The sequence below is a fragment of the Pan troglodytes genome, chromosome 10 (assembly GCF_028858775.2).
Source record: "Pan troglodytes isolate AG18354 chromosome 10, NHGRI_mPanTro3-v2.0_pri, whole genome shotgun sequence".
In the NCBI taxonomy this organism is placed as follows: domain Eukaryota; kingdom Metazoa; phylum Chordata; class Mammalia; order Primates; family Hominidae; genus Pan; species Pan troglodytes.
In genome coordinates, this window is record NC_072408.2 from 27,968,671 (window position 1) to 27,995,594 (window position 26,924).

Consider the following 26,924-nt stretch of genomic DNA (forward strand, 5'->3'; position numbering starts at 1 on the left):
TAGCCAGGATGGTCTCGCTCTCCTGACCTCGGGATCCGCCTACCTTGGCCTCCCAAAGTGCTGGGATTACAGGCGTGAGCCACTGCGCTAGGCCCATTCTTTCTGTTTTTGAAGGTTATTACTTGACAATCTAATTTCTTAAACAGATAAAGGCCTAATTCAGATCATCAGTTTTTTCTTGTAAGAGTTTGAGTAGATTGTTTATTTTGGGAAATTGGTCGATTTAATTTAGGTTATTATAATTGCAGATATAGTTTTTTCATAGTATTTCATTATTATCCTTTTAATGTCTGTGGGATTTGTAGTGGTATCCCCTCTGTTATTTTTGATATTGGTAATTAGTATTCACTCTCTTTTTTTTTCCCTTAGTTAACCTGGTTAGAAGCCTATAAATTTTATGGATCTTTCTAAAGAACAAATCTTTGGTTGTGTATATTTTCTCTATTGAATTCCTGTTTTTAATGTCATTGACTTATGTTTTAATTTTTATTATTAACTTTCTTCTTCTTGCTTTGAATTTCATTTGCTGTTTTTTTCCAAGTTTCCTAAGGTAGAAACTTAAATACTGATTTTAAATGTTTCCTCTTTTCTCATATATGTATTCAGTGCAATAAATTTTCCTCTAAGCATTGCTTTTGCTACCTCCCACAAACTTTGATGAATTGTGTTTTTATTTTTATTTAGTCAAAATATTTAAAAACTTATCTTGAGATTTCCTTTGACCTAAATGTTACTTAAAAATGTGTTATTTAGTCTTTACATATTTGGGGATTTTTCCAGTTATTTCTGTTACTGATTCTACTTTAATTCTATTGTTGTCTGAGAACAAATGCTATCACTTCTTTTTGAAAATAAATTGGATAAGATATATTTTATGGCTTAGAATGTGGTCTCTCTTGGTGAATGTTCCATGTGAGCTTAAGAATGTCTATTCTACTGTTGTTGGATGTAATACATGAAGTTGTAAAGTAATATATAGATGTTAATTATATCCAGTTGATTAATGGTGTTATTAAGGTCAAGTATTTTCTATCTGTTTCTGCCTGCTGGATTTGTTCCCTTCCCACAGAGGACTATTGATGTCTCCAACTATGATAGTGTATTCATCTATTTCTCCTTGCAGTTCTACCAGTTTTTACTTCATAGAATTTGATGCTCTGTTGTTGGGTGCATATATGTTAAGGAGTATTATATCTTTTTTGAGAACTGATGTCCTTATTATTCTGTAATGCCCCCTCCCACCTTTTTTTTTGAATCAATTTCCTTTTGCTTTTCTTTTTTTTTTAAATTTTATTATTATTATACTTTAAGTTTTAGGGTACATGTGCACAACATGCAGGTTTGTTACATATATATACCTTTTTTTAACCTCTGGTAACTTTCCTTGCTTTGAAGTTTGCTGTGTCTAAAATTAATTTAGCTATTCCTGATTTCTTTTGATTATTGTTAGCACAGAATATTTTTCTCCATCCATTTACTTTTAATCTATATGTGTTTTTATATTTAAAGTGGGTGTCATGCACACAACATGTAGTTGGCCTTGTTACTTGATTTACTGTCACCTTCTATCTTTTAGTTGGTGCATTTAGATAATTGATGTTAAAGTTCATTATTAATATACAATCATGGAACATTAAATGACAGGAATGCATTCTGAGAAGTGCACTGTCAGACAAATTTTTTAATTTTGCAAACATCATAGACTGTACTTACACAAGCCTAGATAGATTAGCCTGCTAGACACCTAGGCTATATGTTATAGCCTATTGCTTTGAGGCTACAAACCTTTACAGCCTGTTATTATACTAAATACTGCAGGAATTGTAACACAATAAGTATTTTTGTATCTAAACATAGAAAAAGTACAGTAAAATATGGTGTTATAATCTAATGGGACTGCTATCATATATGCAGTCCACTGGTAACTAAAATGTCATTATGTGGTACATGACTGTAGTTGAATTAATATCTACCATACTTCTTACTGTATTTCTGTCTGTTCTTCTTTGTTTCTATATTTGTATTCCACTCTTTTTGTGCTTTTTGTGGTTTCAAATGAGCATTTTATATAATACCATTAATATTTTTTCTCCTTTCTTAGCATATTTGTTATATTTCTTCTTTGACTTATATAGTAGTTGCCCTGGTGCTTGTAAGATATATTTACAACTATTTCAAGTCTACTTTCAAATTACACCATACTGCTTCATGGGTAGTGTAACTTGCAAAACAAATTATTTTTATTCTTCTCTCCCATTTATTGCATCATTGTGTCATTCTTTTTATTTTAGTGTAAGCATACATAATCAAATACATTATAGATATTATTATTTTGAATAACTGTTATTTCTTAGATCAATTAAGAATTTTAAAAAACTTTTTAATTTACCTTCACTTATTTTCTGCAGTGTCTCTCTGTTTTTATGAAGTTTTGAGCTTCTGATCTATATTATTTTCTCTTTCTCTAAAAAACTGCTCTTAACATCTTGCAACTCTGATGAGAAATTCCTTTAATTTTTGTTTATCTGAGAAATCCTTATTTTTCTTTCATGTTAGAAGATAATTGCACAGGTTTCATAATTTTAGGTTGTTGTTTTCTATCAATGCTTTACATATTTTTATTCCACTCTTTCTGTGCTGGCATGGTTTCTGAGAAGTCAAATGCAATTCTTATCTTTGTTCCTGTATAGGTAAGGATAGGTATTTTATTTTCCCTCTGGTTTCTTTTGGGACTTTTTTCCCCTTGTCTTTGATTTTGTGTAGTTTGAAAATGATATTCCTAGGTGGACTCTTTAAAGCATTTATTCTGCTTGTTTTTCTATGAACTTCCAAGATCTGTGGTATGTTGTCTGACATAAATTTGGGGAAATTCTTAGTTATTATTGTTTCAAATGTTTATTCTGTTTCATATTCTATTTTTGGGGTGTCCCTATTATGTGCATGTTGCTACTTTTGTCGTTATCCCTTAGCTTTTGGGTATTTTCTTCTGATATTTTTCTGTCTTTGTTCATTTTGCTTTTTACTTCTGCAGATTTTAATTGGTATATTCTGAAGCTCATATAGCCTTTTCTCAGGTATGCCAAGTATACTAATATGCTTGTCAAAGGAATTACTTATTTCTGCTACAATATTTTGATCTCTAGCATTTGTTTTTGGTTCTTTCTTAGAATTTTTATCTCGGCTTAAATTGCTCATCTGTTCTTGCGTACTGTCTCTTTTACTTTTATAGCCCTTAGTATGTTGCTCATAGTCATTTTAAATTCCCAGTCTGATAATTCCAACATCTCTGCCATATGTGAGTTTGGTCCTGATTCTTGCTCTGTCTCTTCTAATTGTGTTATTTGCCTTTTAGGTGACTTGTAATATCTCCTTGATAGCAAGGGAGAATGTATTGGATAAAAACCTACTATACATGTGCCTTCAATAATGTGTTGGTAAGGCACAGTCCGGAGAAGAGGCATCCTACAGTTCTAAGCTTAGGTATCAGTCTTTGAATGAACCTCTGACTCTGGACCATAAATTTCACAAATGCTTCTCAATTTTTTTTTTTTTTTTGAGATGGAGTCTCACTCTGTTGCCCAGGCTGGAATGCAGTGGTGTGATCTTAGCTCACTACAGCCTCTCCCTCCCTGGTTCAAGCAATCCTCTGCCTCAGCCTCCCAGTAGCTGAGATTACAGGCACTCAACACCACACCCAGCTAATTTTTTTGTATTTTTTAGTAGAGACGGGGTTTCACCATCTTGGCCAGGCTGGTCTTGAACTCCTGACCTCACAATCCACCAGCTTCATCTTCCCAAAGTGTCAATTTTTAAAAAAATGTTTTTCTCCCTAGGCAGGATAGGATGGCTAGAGTGGGCTGTAATTGAATATTTCTCTCTGTAATATGGTAGGCTAGAACTGGCTGAAGTTGGGTATTTCCTTTACCTCAGGTCAGTTAAGCTTAGATAACACCAGAGCTTATGAGGCTCCAATTAATTAGTTTTTCCTGAGGGCAAGTCTCATAATCCCTATTAAAAACAAAGTGCTCTAGCCTATTTCAAAATGATTCCTTTCTCTTTCACTCTGCTAGAATGAGAAGATTTTTCTCCAACATTTACTATAAGATCCGGGTCAAGCTCCTGAAGAGAAAATCATCAAAAAAGGGGGTCCTTGAATTGGTCCCCCTGGAGTTATTAGCCCTCAGACTTGTCCAACCTGAGGCTCTAGCAATTCAATTATAGTACATTTTTTTTTCTTTTTTACCCTAGCACTATTTCCTTTCTGGTTTTTGTTATGAGTTTCTGCTCCAGGAAGCTGTTACTCCTTATATTTACTTTGTCTCTCCATCTCCAATCTTGGAGACAGTGGTTTGCCACATGTCCTCATCTCTTTTATGGATCCAAGAATCATTGCTTTTTCAGTCGGTTTAGTGTTTTACTTGATGTTAGAAAAAAATGGCGCCCTCCAACTTTCTTTTCTGCAAAAGTAGCACCCAGAAGTCCCAGTATATTTTTTTAAATTGTATTCACTTATCTCATGTCTTATCAGTCCTAAACTTCTACTTAAAATTCCACTATAATTTCTTAATTAATACACAAGTTATTTAAAATAAGATTTGCCCCAAATATATGGGGATTCTTATTTAAAAATGTTTTCTACCATTGCCTGCCATAATTGCACTGTGGCAGATATTGTCTGTACGATACCTACTTTTTGAAACCTGTTGAGTTCTCTTTTTCTTTTCAACTTTTATTTTAGGTTCAGGGGGTACATATGCAGGTTTGTTACATAGGTAAATTGTGTGTCATGGGAGTTTGGTGTACAGATTATTTCAGCACTCAGATAATAATCATAGTTACCAACAGGTACTTTTTTAGATTTCACCCTCCTCCTACCCTCCACCCTCAAGTAGGCCTCAGCATCTATTGTTCACTTGTTTGTGTCCATGTGTACTGTTGGGATTTTTTTATGTCCGAATATATCATCAGTTTTTGTAATTCTCCCTCATGTACTTGAGAAAAATGCATATTCTTTGAATTGTTGGATGTAGTTTTTTTTTTTTTTGAGACAGTGTCTCACTCTTTCACCCAGGCTAGAGTGCAGTGGAGCAATCTCGGCTCACTGCAGCCTCTGTCGCCCAGTTTCAAGTGAGGTTCAAGTGATTTTCCTGCCTCAGCCTCCTGAGTAGCTGGGATTACAGGCACATGCCACTGTGCCTGGCTAATTTTTGTATTTTTAGTGGAGACTGGGTTTCACCGTATTGGTCAGGCTGGTCTTGAACTCCTGACCTCGTGATCCACCTGCCTTGGCCTCACAAGTGCTGGGATTACAGGCATGAGCCACCATGCCCAACCAGATGTAGAATTTTATATGAATTTTATATGTATCTTAGAGGTCAGTCTTGTTAATTGTGTTATTCAGATCTTTTATGTTCTTGCTAATATTTTGACTACTTGACCTATCATAATTGAGAAACAAAGATATGTTGAAATTTCCTCTAGTGACAATAATTCTACTGACTTTTGTTTATATATTTTATACCTATTAAATCCATTGTTTTATAATCATTGTATCTTTTAGGTTGATATATCAATATGTAGAAACCTCTATCCATAATGATGTTTGTGTAAATCTATTTGGGCTATTATTTATACAGCTACAAGATTTTTTTTTAATTGCTTCTTATTCTTTTACCATCATCAACACTTTCTCATGAATTAGGAATACCTGTTATCAAGATCGCATATTTAGATTTTTCAAAAAATAGCCAAACTGAAAAATCTCTGCCTTTAAACTAGCAATTTTGTCCACTTACGTTTATTGTATTTTATATAGTCAGACTTGTTTCTACTATCTTAGAATATTATGCCAATTTACTCCCTTCCCTGTTGCCTTTTAATGTTTTCTTATACTTTTTGAATTGATATATTTATCTCTCTTACAACAAGGCAAATACTGTAGCATATTGCTATGGTCTGAATATTTGTACTGTCTCTGATCCAAAGGTAAAGACTTCGAGAAGTGATTAGGTCATGAAAGCAGACCCCTCATGAATGGGCTTAGTGTTTTTTATAAAAGAGACCCCAGAGAGCTATTTTGCCCTTCCCACTGTGAGATTACTGTAAGAAGATGACCCTCTTCCTGCTGCTGTCCTGATCTCAGACTTTTCAACCTCTGGAACTGTGACAAGTAAATTTCTGTTGTTTATAAGGTACTCAGTTTTGTTGTATGCTATATTTTGCTGTACTTTTAATAGAAGCCCCAAACATACTAAAATACATGTTCTCATGTTCTTTGATATGCCTCTTTAACCTTTATACTCTCTGATACTATCTCGATTTTCCATCTAAAATTTTAAATTTTAGATATTATATCTCTTTCCTTTTCTATTTTTGGTCTCATTTTTTAAAAGACAATTACAAAATTATCAAGTGTTTTATTCACCTTGTCTTACAAATCTCACACAATATCTTCAGTATTTGATTCTTGTTTTATTGAAGTATATCTTCCAAATTTGACTTCAGTGTGAATCTTTACATGCCACACTTTTGAGACCTTATATGCTCAATAATATATTTCCTTATAGTTGAATGACTACATGGCTAAATATAAAATTACAGTTTCAATGTTCTCTTACCTCAATACTTCAAAAGTATTATTCATCCACGGGGCTCATGCCTATAATCCCAGCACTTTGGGAGGCTGAGGTGGGTGGATCACAAGATCAGGAGATTGAGACCATCCTGGCTAACATGGTGAAACCCCGTCTCTACTAAAAATACAAAAAAATTAGCTGGATGTGGTGGTGGGCACCTATAGTCCCAGCTACTCAGGAGGCTGAGGCAGGAGAATGGCATGAACCCTGGAGGCGGAGCTTGCAGTGAGCTGAGATCGTGTCACTGCACTCCAGCCTGGGCAACAGAGTGAGACTCTGTCTCAAAAAAATAAAAAGTACTATTAATCTTTTGTACATCCACACTTACTGTTTAAAATTGATATGCTTTCTTTTCTGAAAGACTTCAAATTTTTTTCTTGTCATTGATATTCTTATGTTTTACTAAACTTTCTCCATATATATGTGTGTCCCTATGTCTTTTGCTGGGTGTTCAACAGGCACTCTCAATCTGAGGTTTTCACATTTTTGTTGAATATTGGAAAATTTGCATTTATTTTATTTTTTTAATTTTCTCCTCTTCAACTTATTATACTCCTTTTAAGGAATTCATTATTAAGTTATTGTTAATTTTAATTAAAATCTTTGTACACTTTAAACATATATATATAGTATATAAGTTGTGTGTATATATATGTGTGTTTGTGTGTGTATATACACCTTAAACTTTGTATACCTTAAACTTAAAGATATTTATATATACATAAGTGTAAGGTATATAAAGATACCTTACATATATATATGTATGTATTTCCAATTTTTTAAATAAAATTTCTGGCCAGGCGCAGTGGCTCCTCCGTGTAATCCCAGCACTTTGGAAGGCTGAGGTGGGCGAATCACTTGAGGTTGGGAGTTCAGGACCAGCCTGGCCAAGGTTGTGAAACCCCCTTTCTACTAAAATACAAAAATTAGCCAGGCATGGTGGCATATACCCCTGTAGTACCAGTTACTTGGGAAGCTGAGACAGGAGGATCACTTGAACCTAGGAGGCAGTGGTTGCAGTGAGCCGAGATCACACCATTGCACTCCAGCCTGATTGACAGAGCAAGCATCTGTCTCAAAGAAAAAAAAAATTCCATCTTGCATTAATTGATAACCCCCAAATCATTCAGGAGCAGATTGTTTATTTTCCACGTATTTGTGTAGTTTTAGGAGTTCCTTCTGGAGTTAATTTCTAGTTTTATTCCACTATGGTCTGAAAAAAATAGTTGATATGATTTCAATTAAAAAAAATTATTCGGCTGGGCGTGGTAGCTCATGCCTGTAATCCCAGCACTTTGGGAGGCCAAGGTGGGCGAATCACCTGAGGCCAGGAATTCGAGACCAGCCTGGCCGACATGGTGAAACCACATCTCTATTAAAAATACAAAAATTAGCCAGTTGTGGTGGTGCATGCCTGTAATCTCAGCTACTCGGGAGGCTGAGGCAGGAGAATTGCTTGAACCCGGGAGGCAGAAGTTGCAGTGAGCCAAGATTGTGTCACTGCACTCCAGTCCGTGTGACAGAGCAAGACTGTCTCAAAAAAAAAAAAAAGCACCAGTTCTATCCCTCTAAGTTTCAGAGATGGATTCATTGCTAACCAAGGTGATGGAAGCCATTTTATTATCCAGCAAGACTTAGACTATGTCATTGAGCTCACCGGGCTGATTGTGACCCTATGTACAAGGTAGCCACATGGGAGAAGCAGATCTACACATACTGTTAAGATGGTCTTGTACGATTCTACCAGCTTTCTGACCTCTGACCTCTTGGAAAGAGCAGCCCCAGTTAGTGAAAAGGTTTGACCCTGATCAACAATGAGTAGAAACATCATCAGTCCTTAATGTCTTGGGCGCCCCTTGGAAATCACAGAAAGTCAGCTGTCCTGGCTATATGGGACTCTCATCCCAAGACCTACTTTGAACTGAGTAAGAAGCTCACCTGTGACTACTGCATTTGTCTCAACTTCTCCTTGTGTAAACTCACCCCAGCAACACAGGGCAAGGATATAGATGCTTCAGTTTGTTCTTTTGTGTTAAATGTTTACAAGGACCTCAGAACTAAAGCCTGTTCTCTGGAGGAAATAAAGAAAATATGTTTGGAGGTGCCTGAATATGAAAAAAAATTGAGATTTGTTTTGTGATGTATCATATGATCTATATTTGAGAATGTTCCATGTGTTGATGACAAGAATGTATATTCTGCAGTTCTTGGGTAGAATGTTCTGTAATAGCTGTTAGGCTCATTTGTTCTAGAGTGTAGTTTAAGTACATTGCTTTTGTTGACTTTCTCTCTAGATCATCTGTCTAGTGCGGTCAGTGAAGTTTTTAAGTTCTCCACTATAATTGTGTTGCTGTCTACTGATTTCTTAGGTCTAGTAGTAATTGTTTTATGAATCTGGGAGCTCCATTGTTAGGTGCATAAAAATTTAATCTCTTTTTGTTGGATTGATTTCTTCTATAATTATATAATCATCTTCCTTGTCTTTTTTTTTTTTTTTAACTGTTGTTCCATTCTGTGGAAATCGAAATCAAAAAGTGAGCAGGAGCTATTCTTATATCAGATAAAACAGACTTTAAAGCAACAACAGTTACACATATTTATTTCACATATTCCAATTTTTTTTCATTTTCATAGCTTACTTCTTTTGGTAACATTCACTATATTTTCATTTACTATGACATTGTTTTCCTTTATATCAAAGAGAATAGTTAGAATAGTTCTTTCAAAATTCTGGTCAGTGATTCCAACATATGTGCCATCTATGGGTTGGTTTTTGTTGATTGTCATTTCTCATGAGAATATCTCACATTTTCCTGGACCTTCACATGTGGATAATTTTGAACATTGTTATATTCTTCCAAAGAGTGTTATTCTTTAGTTAGTTAGTTAGTTTCTTTGTTTTATAAGGTATTTAACTTCGTTGACTTGGAATTGCAAACTATGTGTTGGTGTTTTAATCAGCTCAGGTGCTAAAACAAAAACCATCAACATATATATTTGAAGGATATGCAAACATTCAGTCCTTAACAGATGGTAATAAAAACAATGACAATGAGTGAGTTTGCCCAGAAAAAGTATATGAAGTAAAAAGAGGAGAGTGTCTGAAACAAATCCCTGGAAGAACAGGGGATAACCAGAATAACATAATCCACGGATACTTGTGAGGAATGATGCAAAAAACAGGATTTGAGTCATGCAGGCGTAGTCAACTCTAAGCTTCTACTGGAAAGGACACAAGGGAGAGTTATGGGAAAGAGAAGGTTCAGTGGGGCAGGGGAGTTATTTTTTAAAATAAAATAAACTGTAGAAGCTTAGAACTGTCTTCTGACTGTAAGTCCAGAAATTTTACCGTATTACACTAATGAACAGCTTGCCGTGACTGCAGGTAGATAGAGACTTTACCTCTTATCTCGATGCCAGTTGTCTCTTCCTGCCAGTGACACATTAAAATCTCTCTGACAATTATGTACATTTGTATCTCTGTTTTGTTTTTATTTGAATGAACTTAAAGCAGAGAGCTGGAGGTTGGTAGTTCACAATTTTAATAAAAATAGAAATTTATCAAGCTTACTGTGAAGCTAGCACTTCATGTTCCTGGAGGTATTTAGAAAGCCTCACATATGCCCAGGGTAGTAGACTCACTTGTAAAACACCTGAGAAGACCATAAGCTTTTACCTAAGGCTGATCCTCAGGCTCAGCCCAAGGCTTACCAAAGGTGGAAGAATTAAAAAAAAATAGCTAAAATAAAAATTTATAAGAAAAGAGTTATGGACTGAATATTTGTGCCTTCCTTGCCAATTACATATTGAAACCCTGAGCCCAAGGTGTTGGTATTTGAGGCCTTTGGCAGGTAAATAGATCATGAGAGAAGAACCCTTCATGATGGGATTTGTGCCCTTAGATAATGTGAGAAAGCCAACTAAATTTTTCCCTCCCTGTGAGGGTACGAGTAGAAGCTAGCTGTCTTCAACCTAAAAGAGGGCCTTCACCAGAATTCAACTGTGTTGGCCCCTTGATCTCAGACAACCCAGCTTTCAGAATTATGAAATATACATGTTTATTTCTCAACCCATTTAGTCTATAGTAATTTATTATAGCAGCCTGAACTAAAACCAAAGTTCATTGGCAACCTTAAGCAGGCAGAATACAGAATCATCGAATTTTAAGATAGGCCAATTGAAAATTTCAGTCTGAGAGGCAGAAAAAATATATATATATGAAGAAGAGTGAACAAAACCTAAGGACCTGTCATATACCATCAGGTGAACCAGGATACAAATTACAGGGATTTCAGAAGGAGAATAGAGAGATAAAAGGGAAAAAAGAATATTTGAAAAATGGGCTGGCTGAGAACACCACAAATTTGATGAAAGACATAAATCTCAATAGCCTAGAAGCTTAAGGAACTCCAAGTAAAAAAACTGAAAGAAATTCACTTTGAGATATTTTGTAATCAAACCATTAAAAGTCAAAATAATAATAATAATACAGAATCTTGGAAGCAGCTAGAATGGGAATCATCATGTACAAGTGCTGTCCCATAAGATTAATAACTAATTTCTTGTCAGAAACTATGGAGACTAGTGAATGATATATTTAATAAGGGGCTGATATTCAAAATCTACAAAGAACACTTAAAACTCAATGATAAGAAAACAGCCAATTATAAAATGGGAAAAAGATCTGAACAGATACCTTACTGATGGGCATATACAGATGGTAAACAACCATATGAAAACATGTTCAACATAATATGTCAATAGTGAATTGCCAATTCAAACAATGAGCTTTCATTACATACTTATTAGAGTGAGTAACATTCCAAACACAAAAAATGCCAAATGCTGGCAAATATGAGGAGCAACCAGAATTCTCATTTATTGCTGGTAGGAATGCAAAATGGTAGAGCCACTTTGTAAAACAATCTGATAGTTTCTTATGAATCTAAAGACAGGCTTACTGTACAATCCTGCAGTCATAGACCTTAGTATTTACCCAAATGACTTGAAAACTTATATCCACATAAAAGCCTGCACACAAGTGTTATAGCAGCTTTATTCATGATTGTCATGACTTAAAAGCAACCAAGATATCTTTCAATAGGTGAATAGGTAAACAAACTGTGATACAGTCAAACAATGTAATTTTTTTTAGTGATTAAAAAGAAATGGAACATCAAGTCATAAAAATACATGGAAAGACATCCAAAACATAACTGTAAGCAAAGAAGCAAATCTTAAAATGTTATATATTGTAAGATTTCAAATATATGAGATTCTGGGGAAGAAAAATCTAAAGAAAGGAATGTGTTCAGTAGTTGCCAAGTGTTTGAGGAAGAGAGGAAGAAAGAAAGAAACAGTGCAGAGGATTTTTAGGTAAGGGAGACTATTCTTTATGATACAGTAATGAAGAAGACCTATCAATATACATTTATCAAAATCGATAGACTGTACAACACACCAAGTGAACCCTAATGTAATAATGCATCCAAATTGGTTCATCAGTGTAAACAAATGTACCACACCAATAGAAGGTAAACATAATAGTAGGGGAAACTGTGTGTGGATAGAGGGAATATGTGGAAGCTCTCTGTAATTTATGGTCAAATTTTTTTTTTGTAAATCTAAATTGCTCTAAAAAATAAAGTCTATTAAGTATATTAAAATGTTCAAGAAAATACTAGCCAATTAATTCCAACAGCACATTTAAAAGATTGTACACCATAACAAAGATGGATTCATCCTGGAAATTTAAGCATGATTAAATACATGAAACTCAAAGGAATGCAATATATTAAGCAAAGAAAAAAGCCACATGACCATCTTACTAGATGCATTTGACAAAAATCCAACACCCTTTCTCAGCACAAACACCCAGAAAACTAGTAATATAAGGGATCTCTCTCAACATGATAAGGGCATTTATGAAAAATCTTCAGCTGGCATCATATTTGATATTGAAAGACTGAAAGTTTTGTCCCTGTAATTAAAAACAATACAAGAATATTCATTTTTACTAATGCTATTCAAGATTGTTCTAGAAGTTCTAGCCAGATCCATTAGACAAGAAAAAGAAACAAAAGGCATTCAAATTAGAAAGAAGGAAAACTGTCTTTATTTACAGATAACATAATTATATGTAAAGAGAAGCCCAAAGAATCCACAAGAAATCTACTAGAGCTAATAAATAATTAAAGAAAAATTACATAGTAGAAAATCACACACACACACACACACACACATACATTACTTGTGTTTCTGTACACCAGGAATAAGCATTGAAAAATAATTAAAGGAGTAAATCCATTTATCATAGCATCTCAAAAATATATATAGGAACAAATTTAAACAAAAAGGTTAAAAAAAATCACACACTGTAAACTATAAAACATTGCTTAAAAAATTAAAGACCTAGATAAATGGAAAAACATCCAGTGTTTATAGATTATAAAATTTAGTATTTTTGAAATGACAGTGCTACCCAGATTTCTCTACAGATTTACCGCACATTCTATCTAAATCCCAACAGCCTTTTTTTTTTTTTTCTTGCAGACATGGAAAAATCCATACTGAAAGTCATATGAAATGGCAAGGGTCCCCAAATAAACAAAATAATATTGAAAAAATAACAAAGTTGGAAAAAATTTTTAAAACTTTTGTTTTAACTTCAGGGGTACATGTACCAGTTAGTTATATAGGTAAATTGTGTGTTGCAGATGTTTGATGTACAGATTATTTTTATTATTATTATTTTATTTATTTATTTATTTATTTATTTATTTATTTTTGAGACGGAGTCTCGCTCTGTCGCCAAGGCTGGAGTGCCATGGCGCAATCTCGGCTCACTGCAAGCTCTGCCTCCCGGGTTCACGCCATTCTCCTGCCTCAGCCTCCTGAGTAGCTGGGACTGCAGGCACCCACCACCACTCCCGGCTAATTTTTTTTTGTATTCTTAGTAGAGATGAGGTTTCACCGCGTTAGCCAGGATGGTCTCGATCTCCTGACCTCGTGATCCACCCGCCTCGGCCTCCCAAAGCGCTGGGAATATAGGCGTAAGCCACCATGCCCAGCCGATGTACAGATTATTTTATCAGCCAAGTAATAAGCTTAGTACTTGATAGGTAGTTTTTCTATTCGCTGTATTCTCCTAACCTCCACCCTCAGGTAGCCACAATGTCTATTGTTCCCTTCTTTGTATCCATATGTACTTAATTTTTTGTTCACACTTATAAGTGAGAATGTGCAATATTTGATTTTCTGTTCCTGTGTTAGTTTGCTTAGGATAATGGCCACCAGCTTCATCCATGTTGCTGGAATACAATTGCTGGGTTGAATGATAATTCTATTTTAAGTTCTTTGAGAAATTGCCAAAGTGCTTTTCACAATGGTTGAGCTAATTTACACTCCCACCATCAAGGTATAAGTGTTCCCTTTTCTTCACAACTTCACCATTTTCTGTTATTTTTTGACTTGTTAATAATAGCCATTCTGACTAGCATGAGATGATATCTCATTGTGGTTTTGATTTGTATTATCATATTTTATTTATCTATTCGTTTGTCAATGAACATTTTAGTTGCTTCTACCTCTTGGCTATTGTAAATAATGCTGTGATGAACATGGGTGTGTGAAAATCTCTTCAAGATCCCAGTTTGAATTTCTTTGAATATATACACAGAAGAAGGATCGATGGCTTCTGTGGTAATTCTGCTTGTAACTTTTTTGTGAAAACTCCAAACTAGTTTTCATGATGGCAGCACTATTTTACATTTCAAACAACAAACACAGTGGATCCAACTTTTTCACATACTTATTAACATTTGTTCTTTTTCTTTGAATAGTGAGTATTCTTATGAGCGTGGGGTGATAGCTCATGGTAGTTTTGATTTACATTTCCCTTATGATTAGTGATGTTGAGCATTTTTTCATATGTTTATTGGCCATTTATACATCTTGTTTGGAGAAATGTTTATTCAAGTCCTTTGTCCATTTTTTAGTTGCATTATTTGTTTTTTGTTGTTGTTAAGTTGCAGAAGTTACTTATATATTCTGGGTATTAGCTCCTTATTAAATATAGGATTTGCAATTATTTTCTGCCATTCTATAGGTTAAATTTTCATCTTGTTGTTTCTTTTTATGTGCAGAGGTCTTTAAGTTTGATGTAGTCACATTTGTCTATTTTTTATTTTGTTGCCTGTGCTTTGGGTGTCATACTCAAGAAATTATTGTCAAATCGAATGTTCTGAAGCATTTTCTCTGTATTTTCTTCTAAGAGTGTAAGGTCTTACATTTAGGCATTTAATCCATTTTGAGTTAGTTTTCGCATATGGTGTAAGACAATGGGTCAACTTCATTCCTTTGTATGTGGATATCCAGTTTTCTCAACATCAATTGTTGAAGAGACTGTTCTTTCCCTATCACGCAGTGTTGGCACCCTTGTTGAAAATCACTTGTCCATATAGGCAACAGTTCATTTCTGAACTCTATTCTATTCCATTGTTTTATATGACTATCTTTATTTCAGTACACACCATCTTAATTACAGTTGCTCTGCAGTATATTTTGAAAACAGGAAATATGAAGCATCCAGCTGTGTTATTCTTCAAGATTATTTTGGCTACGCAGGGTGCCTTTGGATTCTCTGTAAATTTTATATTTGTTTTTTCTATTTCTATACAAATGCTGGCTAGGAATGGTGGTTCATACCTGTATCCCCAGGGCTTTGGAAGTCTGAGGCTGGAGGATCACTTGAGGCCAGAAGTTTGAGACTAGCTCTAGTCCAAGCAACACGGCAAGACGCCACATCTTTAAAAAAAAAATAATTAGTTAGGCATAGTGGTGCACAGCTGTAGTACCAGCTATTGAGGAGGCTGAGGTGGGAGGATTGATAGAGCCCAGGAGGTTGGGACTGCAGTGAGCCATGATCACTCCATTGTACTCCAGACTGGGCAACAGAGCAAGACTCTGTAAAAATTCAAAATTTAAAAAATTAAATGGCATTGAAATTAAAATCTGTAGATGAGTTTGGATAGTATGGATGTTTTAACAATACTAAATCTTCCAATCTATGAGAATTGAATGTTTCCCATTTATTTGCATTTTATTTATTTTGGTAATATTTAATAGGTTTCAGTGTAAAAATCTTCACTTTGTCATTTAAGTTTATTCCTAAGTGTTTTATCTTTTTTATGATCTAGTGAGATTTTCTTAATTTCCTTTTGAAATGTTCATTGGTAGTGCATAGAAACACTTCTTAATTTTGAATGTTGATTTGTGTCCTGCAACTTTGCTAAATGTGTTTATTTTTTCTAAATTTTTTTTGGTAGAATCTTTACATATAAGATGATGTCATCTGTGAACAGAGATAATTTTCTTTCTTTTCCAATCTGAATGCATTTTATTTCTTTTTCTTGTTTAATTTCTTTTCCTAGAACTTCCAGCAGTAGGTTGAATTAATATTAATGTTAGGAGTGGGCATCTTGTCAAATGTTTTTTCTGCATTAATTGAGATGATCATGTGGTTTTGTCCTTCATTTTGTGAATGTGATGTATTATGCTGATTTAATTTTGTATGTTAAATCATCCTTGTATTCCAGGTATATATTTTGCTGGATCATGATGTGATTTTAAAAAATATGCTGTTGAATTCAGTCTGCTAGTATTACATTTAGGATTTTTGTATCAATATTCACCAGGAATATTTTTCCGTAGTTTTCTTTTTTTTCTGTCTTTATGTTATTTTGGTATTAGGGTAATTCTGGCCACATTAAGTGAATTTTGGAGTTTCTTTCAAAAGTATTGGTGTTACTTATTCTTTAGGAGTTTGGTAAAATTCTCTAGTGAAGACATTGGTTACTGGTTTTATCTTTTTTGGAAGTATTTGATACTGCTTCAATGTCCTAATTATAGTTCTGTTCAGATTTTTAAAATTGAATCATAATTCAATTTTAGTAGGTTGTATGTTTCTAGGAATGTATTCATTTATTCTATGTTTTCCAGTTTGTTGGCTTATAATTGTTCATAGTCATCTCTTATAATTCTTTTTAATTTCTGAGACAGCCGTTGTAATGCCTGCTCTTTCAGTTCTAATTTTAGCTATTTAAGTCTCTCTCTCTTTTTTATTTTAGCTAAAGGTCTCTCAGTTTTGTTGATATATTCAAAAGACCAACTTGGGTTCATTAATTTTTTTCTGTTGTTTTTGTTTATTTTCTATTTTATTTTTTCTACTCTAATGTGTAATATTTTCTTCGTCTCTTAATTTCAGGTTTGTTTTTGTTTTCCTGGTTCCTTGATGGATACAGTTATGTTATTTGAGATTTTTCTTTCCTTAATATCAATTTATAAACTTTCCCTTTAGTGCTGCTTCCACTGCATCACATAAGTTTTGGTTTCTTGTGTTTTCATTTTCATTTTTCCTCAGATATTTTATTAATTCTTGTTATTCCTCCTTTGACCCATTGGTTGTGTAAGAAAGAATTTTTTAATTTCACGTATCTGTGGATTTTCTTGTTTTATTCCTGCTTTTACATACTAGTTTCATTGCACTGTAGGAGAAAAGATACTTAATATAATTACAACATTTTTAATTTGTTAAGATTTGTTGTGTGGGCCACGGTGGTCTATCTTGGAGAATGTTCCATTTCTGCTGGAGAAAAGATGTATTCTGTTGTTATTTGATAGAGAGTGCTCTATTTGTCTGTTAGGTTAATTGGTCTATCATGTTCAAGTCATTTGATTCCTATGATAGTCTCCCTGGTTGTTGTGTATATGAATGAATGCAGGATATTGAAGTATCATTATTATTATTATTATTATGTTACTGTCCATTTTTCCTTCAGTTGTATCTATGTTTGTTTCATATATCTCATTGCTTTAGTTTTAGGTGCAGATCTATTTATAATTGTTGGCTCTTCCTGGTGAATTGATAATTTTATGCTGCTATAATGTCCTTTGTCTCCTGAGACAGATTTTGTCATAAAATCTAGTTTTTCTGATATAATTATGGACATACCTGCTCTCTTTAGGTTCCTTTTTGCATCGGATACCTTTGTCTGTCTTGATACAGTCACTTGTGTTGGTCATAAAATTCCTCTTTGCCTCCACAAAGTTCTATTTTTCAGCTGGCTTCCTGAAAGTGCTACTCCTGCATGCACTGCCATTCCCCTCCCAGTTAGCCAGGGCTATTCACATGGAAATAAAGAAAATAGCTCACCATCATGGCCATCTGAGAACAGTATCTAGCTTCCTATAAATCAGTTAATGAAATTAGTTTAAAAATAGCAACCTTAACTATACTCCTCTAGCAATGGAATGTTGTAACCAAGTTAGAAAATCATGCTTTAGTAGTGTACTGATGATAGTATTATAGGGCTGAGAAGTTTCAACTTGTATAGGGAAAAATGGGTATTTTTTTATGATAATGTTTTCGAGTAAAGAAGAAAAACTGTTTTAGTTCCATGTACCTATAAACATTATATAGTTCTTTGATTAACCAATTTTCATTTTTTATTCTATTGTTTTTAGATGTTCTTGGCAGCCCTGTCATTCAGCTATATTGCTAAAGCACTAGGTGGAATCATTATGAAAATTTCCATCACTCAAATAGAAAGGAGATTTGACATATCCTCTTCTCTTGCTGGTTTAATTGATGGAAGCTTTGAAATTGGTAACTTTTAGTTTTTCTATTTGATAACCATACTTGCATAAGTTGAAAAACAAACTGTTCATGCATGCTTTATATCACTGGGTCTGGACTAGGTGTAAATTTGTCTCTCATGGGCAATTTGGCAATATGTTAGGATATTTTTGTTGCTATAAATGGGCTGGGGCAGGGAGGATGCCACTGGTACCTAGGGGTAGAGGTCAGGTATGCTGCTAAACACTGGGCAATGCACAAGACAGACTTACCAACAAAGAAGTGTCCTTCCCAAAATGTCTATAGTGAGGATGGTGAAAAACTCTGGTCCTACACAAACTCATGGTTTGCAAATTAACTTTTTAGGAAACTTTATCTCCCTTGTCTCAAGGTGCCCCAGTGTGAAGAAAGGTTGAGGGAGGACTATAATTCTTATGGTTTTAGGTGGAGGGACTGCATAGGAGCAACCTACACTAGATTCTACTGTTTAACTGTGTACAACGTTGGGGGTTTAAAGTCTTTTTTTTTTTTTGAACATTGAAGATACTGCTTTGATGTAATCATTTTAATTTGGATTTCTCCAACAATAGTGAGATTTTATATAATAATTGAAAATATTATATAATAATTGAAAATAATATATTTTCACTATAATAATTTTTCAGAGAAAAATTTAAATTTTTCTTATTTTACGAACTGCTAGCTCATAGCCTCTGCTAATTTTCCCTTTTTCTTTTCACTTTCTAATTATTTGGAGGGACCACCAAATTGTCTATTATATAGACTGCAAATATTTTCTACAATTCATGTTTCTATTCTAACTGTATTTACACAATGCTTAACTAATGACTAAAATGTAATTGTCAAAGGAAGATTTATCTCTTTATATAAATTCAGAATATTTGTGATTCAAAGATATGACACTCTACATGTCCTTCACTTGTTTACCTCCCAGGCTCAATGAAATCATCTAGAATTTTAGAATTGGAATGTTATTAGTTTTAACGTTTAATTCACTGTATGTCTATTTTTATTATGAAATTAATCCTTAATATTTTTGTTAAACTTTGCAACGATTTAACAGCAATTATTTGAACATCATTATCAGTTTGGTTTCTTACCTCTATTTCTTGAATCCTGTGACTGCAAATCTCATCTTTACTCTTTCTGGAGTATACCTTCATGAATAGATGACCCTCTGTATCCACAGGTTCCACACCCACGGATGCAAGTCACATTCAAAAAATATAAAACTTAAAAATGGCCATATATTAATAAAAATGATACGAATAAAAACAACATAGAATAGCAACTATTTACGTAGTATTTACATTGTATTAGAAGTATTAGAAGTTATCTAGAGATGATATAAAGCATACAGGAGGATGTTGATAGGTTTTATGAAATACTACATCTTTTGTTTGTTTGTTTTTGTTTTTCAAGGCAGAGTCTACCTCTGTCGCCCATGCTGGTGCAGTGCCCTCATGTCATCTCACAGCAACCTCCACCTCCTGGGTTTAAGCAATTCTCCTGCCTCAGCCTCCCGAGTAGCTGGGATTAGAGGCGTGTGCCACCACATCCGGCTAATTTTCGTATTTTAAAGTGGAGAACGGGTTTTCACCATTTGGCCAGGCTGATCTCAAACTCCTAGCCTCAAGTGATCTGCTAGCCTCAGCCTTTCAGAGTGCTGAGATTATAGATGTGACCCTCCACATCCAGGCAATAGTACACCTTTTTACCTAAAGGACTTGAGCATCCACAAATCTTGGTGTCTACAGAGCATCCTAGAACCAATAACCAGTGGACACGAGGGATGACTGTAATTATTTTTTTTAGGAAGAATTGAAAACGTGGCATATTTTCTAAGCCCTTGCCTGTTGGAATATTTATTTTAGTATCATATTTAATTGATAATTTGTCTGGGTATGGAATTAAAATTTCCAAATCCCTTTTTCTCAAAACATTAAAAATATTCATCTACTGTTTTATAACATTCAATGTTGTATATGAGAAATTATTACCACTGTAATTTTCATGCACTGATATGCATCTCTTTTCTATCTTTAAATATGCAAAAATTTACCAGCATGTATCCGAGACTCTCTCTCTTTCTACGTTATTTCTGCTGGACAAACGTAGGAACTTTCATATGAAAGCTTACGTCTTCCTCTAATACAAAAACTTTATTTTCTGTTTCCTATTTGTTTCTTCCTGTATTTTATTCTTTCTTTTCTTCTGAAACATGTATGAGATAAATAATATATTTTCTGAATATTTTTCCTTTAAAATTTTTTCCTCTAAATTTCTACCTCTTTTCTTTATGTTTCATCAATTTTCTCTGATGTGTGATGTCATCTTTTATATCAAGTTCTAATTTGTAAATTTTTTATTATATTTTAAATTTATAACAACACTTTATTGTTGTCTTATTATTTTTAGTCTGCCAGTTCTGATTCTATGGCTGCAACATGCCATTTTACCTCTAAATATACTAACAGGATTTTTTTTTTTAAAAAGTTTCTACTCTTTTTAGTTTAATATTGTTTAAGTATTTATTCTTGTGTTGCTTTATCTGCTGGTCCATTCTGGTGCTTTCTTTCGTGAAACTATTTTCCATCAGTGTTCAATAATTCTTGATTATTGTCTGTTCAATGTTATATATAAGGCTACAGATAAATCTGAATTGGTCTACTCTTATTGCTCTTCTTCCACGTTTTAATCTAAATAATTTATACTCAACATTACATCTCAAATAATGTATCCTCCAGGAAACTTTCACAAAGCCCCTAATTAATTTAAGCTCCCTATTTCCATAATCTAATAGCACATCTATCCATCTGTTTTATTTTATTACTAGTGTGTTTCCAGAGAACAAGTACCACGATTTTTTTTTTTATATTTCTGACTCTGAGCACTGTGGTAGGTACATAGTATAAATTTAAAGAATGCCTAGAATAAGTTTAAAATATGCATGAATGATTATCTTTCCCTCAGATTAGGAAGACATTTTCCATTCCAATGCAATCCAGTAAACTCCAAATTTTCAAAAAAAACTTTGCTTCTCTCATATAGCCAAATTACCCAAGTGCTTTCTTTGCATATAAAACCTATTCTACTTATTAATACTATACAACTTTTCAATGAGTGGTTTAATGTAGGAGAGTTCAGCTTCACAGTTAAATTACATGGTCTTTGAGGGAAGGTACAATGTCTTGGGCATATTTGCATTCATTTGGGGCATTCAGTTCTACTAGATACAAAATTACACTAAGTCATATCAACATAATTTTGTTTTTTTTCTAGGAAATTTGCTTGTGATTGTATTTGTAAGTTACTTTGGATCTAAACTACACAGACCGAAGTTAATTGGAATTGGTTGTCTCCTTATGGGAACTGGAAGTATTTTGACAGCTTTACCACATTTCTTCATGGGATAGTAAGTGTTAAACAGCTCTGAGCCATTTATTATCAGCTACTTGTAAATTAGCAGTAGAATTTCATTTTTATACTTTTAAGTGGGCAGTTACCTTTTGAGAGGAATACCTATAGGTATGCATAGAGAAATGGAGTATATTTTCTATATAATAGTTCATGTATTGCTTTATTCATCATGTATTTCTTTATTTATCATGGCTTTTATAAACTTTTAAATAAGAATAATATATAAGGTATACAGTTTTATATGAAATAAATATCTTATTTACCAATTTTAGTATAACATATGTATTTTATGTTTTTGCCTGTAAGATTTTGATTATCCTCAGTAAGGCTTCACAACTTCACCTGCTGCTGTACGGGTTTTCCCATCAGCATTTCACTGAAGCTGCTCTTTCTAAGGTAACAGTGTAGTTATGATTAGAGTAAGAAGCTCATATGAGAAAACTGAAAATAGCAATAACTTAAATAAGATAGAAGTTTATTTTTTACATTTTTTCAATGTAACTAGTCCAAGGATGATATGATTCTACTTTTCATCATAGTGCTATGCCTTGCATGGCCTTGTCCTCTTCTTACAAATTGTGGCAATGTATTTCCAGGCAACAGGATAGAAGAAGAGAAGAACAAGAACAAAGAGTGCACACAGGCTGAGCTCCAGGAGCATTTTCAGAAGCAAAACACTTTCACTGATTTCACATTTACGGGAAGTCAGTTACGTTTTACACATAGATATGTAGATGTTGGAAAAATATACTTTATTCCAGGCTTCCATATTTCCAGCTAAAAAACCCAACTTCTGTTACTATGGAAGGAGAGAAGAAAGGATACTGAGAGACAATGAGCAGTTTGTTAGAGACACCAATTCCTTAATGCCAAATCCAGCAATCATGCCTTTTGGTCACCATATGAATTCTGTTTTTTTCCCCCCCCTACATTTGGCCCTTATAAGAACTTTCTTCTTAATGGTACTGCTCTAATACTCATCATATTCCACAATCTTGATTCATTCTTCTATTTTTGTGGCTTCTTCATCATGCCCATCTTTTTCCTTTGCTTCTGACACCATAATTTCTGTGTCCCATAATTCCCTCTAATCTTCTTAATATCTTATTCTTCATGATTTTTATGGAGAATATGCCTTAAATGCAACTACCCCAGCTTCATCTTCCATTGCTCCCCACATTTGAGGACCACATTCTAGGCTTACAGCTCTCTAATGTGCCATAATATGTCATATCTTTGCATCCGTTATTTCTACATACTTGAATACTTTTCTTCCTTTGTCTACCAATTTGAATTCTACCCATCTTCAATATTCATTTAATCTGTCCTTCACATTGTGAAGTTTTCTTTGATCTACCCTCACCTCCAAGAAAAGCTGATCATTTCTGTTTTTTTTTTTTTTTTTTTTTTTTGAGACGGAGTCTCACTAGTCGCCCAGGCTGGAGTGCAGTGGCGCGATCTCGGCTCACTGCAAGCCCCGCCTCCCGGGTTCATAACATTCTCCTGCCTCAGCCTCCCAAGTAGCTGGGACTACAGGCGCCTGCCACCACGCCCGGCTAATTTTTTGTATTTTTAGTAGAGACGGGTTTTCACCGTGTTAGCCAGGGTGGTCTGGATCTCCTGACCTCGTGATCTGCCCGCCTCCACCTCCCAAAGTGCTGGGATTACAGGCGTGAGCCACCGCGCCCAGCCCCTGATCATTTCTTTTTTGTGGGTGTGTGACAACCCAGGACCTTGTATATTAAATTTACTGTATCTTCGATCATATACATTTATCTTAGAGAGTGTGAAATTTCCAAAGTACAAACACTGTGTGTTTTATTTCTTGATCTTCATGTTTTATTTCTTGTTCTTTGAAGTTGAGCAAAATGCCTGGCACACTATATGTTGTCCTTAGAACTCACAGAGCGGTTAGTATTTTTGAGCATCAGCATCTGTCCCTGATCCAGCTCCATCTCCGTTGTTCTTATTTTTTCCTCATAAAGTTGAAATGAATTAGAAATTTGTTTTTATTGAGTTTTGAAAAGTCAAGCACTTTGTGTGTGTGTGTGTGTGTGTGTGTACATGAAAGAAAATCAGACAGATTGACCATCTTTGACGGTAACTCAAAGGGATAAATAGACATAGTTAACAGATAAAAAAACAACAGGTGAAACCATGATATTTCATATGTTGACCAGATTATAAGCACTCTTAGGATAAAAGCAAGGTGATAACCCACTTTGTTCATGGTGTATTGAAGTATCTTTCTTAGTGGACACTCCCATTTCACCCCCTCTCATCACCTGTTCTGAAATACATACTGGGAAGTTGACAAACAAGATTCTGGTAATTTGGAGAAGACAGCGGTTCAAATAAAGGAGAAAATTTCTCTGTATTTCTGGGAAAACTGAAAATATTCAATAGATAAGCAAAATGTTCAATTTCATGTTGCTATTATAGTTATAGGTATTCTAAAGAAACCCATATTAATCCATCAGAAAATTCAACATCAAGTTTATCAACCTGTTTAATTAATCAAACCTTATCATTCAATGGAACATCACCTGAGATAGTAGAAAAAGGTAAGAATTAATAGTGACAATAAAACAAATTCTAGATTGATAGATTTAATCACATCTATAAAGTTTGTGATATTCTTTAACAAAATTGATTTAAGAACAAATAGGAAGAACATTTATCCCTTACATACAGACAAAATCATACTGTTAATGTATGCAGTCGATTCTTAAACAACACAGGTTTGAACTGTACCTGTTCACTTATATGCAGCTTTTGTCCAACCAAACAGAAGGAGAAACCCACCACCGATGTGGAGGTCTGACTTCTATAGGCGGTTTCCACAGGGCAAATGAGAGTCTGCATAAATTTGTGTACATATGAGTTGTCCTAGAACAAATCTCCTAGTGTACAAATGGATTATTGTATACCAAGGGCATTTAGAAGTAGATAAGAAAAAAGAACAAATTTAGTAGGAAATTTGCAAAGAACATACACATTTAAAATAAAAAAGCAGAAAGTGGTAGAAATATGTGAATAATATAACTTTCTCTTTATAAAGATGCAAAATGTTATAGCATTTGAAGACTTTGTAACTATTATAAACACAATAAGTATAATTTTAAACCCAAAATTTAATAAAAATAAATGAAGTGGAGGAAAAAAATGATTTCAAGTTTTCTGTATTGCTGGGAGAGTATAAATTTGAAAGTCTTTCTGGAGATTAATTTTCAATACATATTAAAGAACAAAAATATACTTGCCTACTTTCTTGATTAATCTTAAGGAAATCATCAGTAATGTTCACAAGGACATTTCATAATCACAGCCATGACATCCATGTTTAACAGAATAAAAGAAAATATTTTGTAACAACAAAAGAAGAGATTGTTTAACCAAATTAGGAAACTATTATTCAACACACTACTATGCAGTAATTAAAATTTTAATATAGAAGAACTCTTGACAACATGGGGAAATTGTGACAATGTAGTGATAATTGTATATGCACCTTAAAAATAACCTGGATTTTTAAATATGTAATGTACATAATGAATATTATGCATATTTTGTGCACTAAAAGTGCAGAAGATCTAGAATAACATTTGCAATGATCTTCTGTGTGTAGTGTAATTATAGAAAATTTTTACTTGTTTTCTTTGTGCCCTTCCTTATTTTCAAACTTTGTAAAGTGAATATGAATCACTTGTAATTAGGAAAGAAACAAACAAAAAATGGAAAAATGAAGGATTTAAAGTAGTTAAATTTCTAATAGGAATGTTAAAATTAATGTTTAAAGTAAAACACTCTCTTGTCTCGATAGATTGTGTAAAGGAATCTGGGTCACACATGTGGATCTATGTCTTCATGGGGAATATGCTTCGTGGCATAGGGGAAACCCCCATAGTACCATTGGGGATTTCATACATTGATGATTTTGCAAAAGAAGGACATTCTTCCTTGTATTTAGGTAACGTACAGAATATATTAAATTTCATGATTACATTCCCTGGATCTACCCTTGAAATAATAATGTCATTATTTTTTTCTTTTACCTATTAGAAAAATATTTGCAGAAGTGTATTGTGTAATATTACTTTTAAAAGCATGTTAAATGAAAACCAAGTATTTGTGACATCTGATTAAACTGTTTTGTAATACTTACAGGTAGTTTGAATGCAATAGGAATGATTGGTCCAGTCATTGGCTTTGCACTGGGATCTCTGTTTGCTAAAATGTACGTGGATATTGGATATGTAGATCTGAGTAAGTACAATTAGAACAAGGTACCATGATAGTGTCTTTTAAGTGCAGGACACCATTCTTCCAAAGAATTAAATTCAGTCTTTCAATAGTTCTTTGTTTACTATTTTTCAAGAGTTACAAGTAGGAAATAAATCCATTAATAATCAGAATAAAAAAGAAATTTAGCTCCTATTTATACTTTGCTTTTACAACTAAGTATAAAAAGAGATTTTTAACAAATTTATTTTAGATTACTTGATCCAAAATAACCAAACTTGAAATGTCCCTTTCCCAAAACTGACTGGCCCAGTCAAGTAAATTTTATTTTTCAGTTGATGGTGACTTGGATGTTGATGTGTAGAACTCAGATGTTGATGTTTGCTTTGCGAAAGCCTCCTTGTGGCTGCTGCATTGACTTACGGCAGGGGTGGGTTAAGAGAGGCCACAGTGCACTTTGGTTGTGGTCATTTTTCCTGGTTCTCACTGAGGGCTTGGCCTATGGGAACATTTAATGAGTGCTTATAGAACAAATGAATGAAGGAGAGGATGCATAAATAAAATTTATGACTTTTGTCTTTACTCTCAGAGCATGCTTTATTTCTCCTCTCGTAGAAGAATAAGAATCAATGTTGTAATATCTGCCTCGACTTCAGGCCCTCCTTCCTACAGATATACCTTCACCATATCCATATTTATCTTTTTTTAACCCATACTTATGAAAAAGTATTTATCTTTAGCTAATATTAGTAGATCCAACTGGGGTTTAGATTTCCTCTTTCTGCCTCTCCTCCATCTGCACCCTCTCTTTTCCTCAGCAAACACACTGAAGTCTCTCCCATCTATGTACACATACACATTTTTATATCCCCAAACAACTTTCCAATTGATTAACTGTTTCTCAATTTATCTTCAAAGCCAAGTACCTAGAAAAACATCATCTAACATAAGTGTCTCACCTTCTCACCTCC

General features: G+C 33.9%; 1 protein-coding gene across 15 annotated transcripts in view; it reads left to right on the top strand.

The window, feature by feature from the left end:
* The window catches only part of LOC112204985 (solute carrier organic anion transporter family member 1B3-like), a 112,462-nt gene that overhangs the window by 22,757 nt on the left and 62,781 nt on the right, over positions 1–26,924 (top strand). For 14 of the 15 annotated variants that reach the window (XR_008538257.2, XR_008538259.2, XR_008538258.2 and 11 more), the window contains 5 exons: positions 18,159–18,300; positions 21,574–21,706; positions 24,154–24,275; positions 25,535–25,681; positions 25,879–25,977. Coding sequence is in view for 11 of the 15 variants with exons in the window: in XM_054663104.2 (XP_054519079.2) it covers positions 18,159–18,300; positions 21,574–21,706; positions 24,154–24,275; positions 25,535–25,681; positions 25,879–25,977 (643 nt within the window). In the remaining 4 variants the exon portion in view is untranslated. The remainder of the gene's footprint in view (positions 1–18,158; positions 18,301–21,573; positions 21,707–24,153; positions 24,276–25,534; positions 25,682–25,878; positions 25,978–26,924) is intronic. The other variant, XM_054663111.2, reaches the window with a different exon arrangement.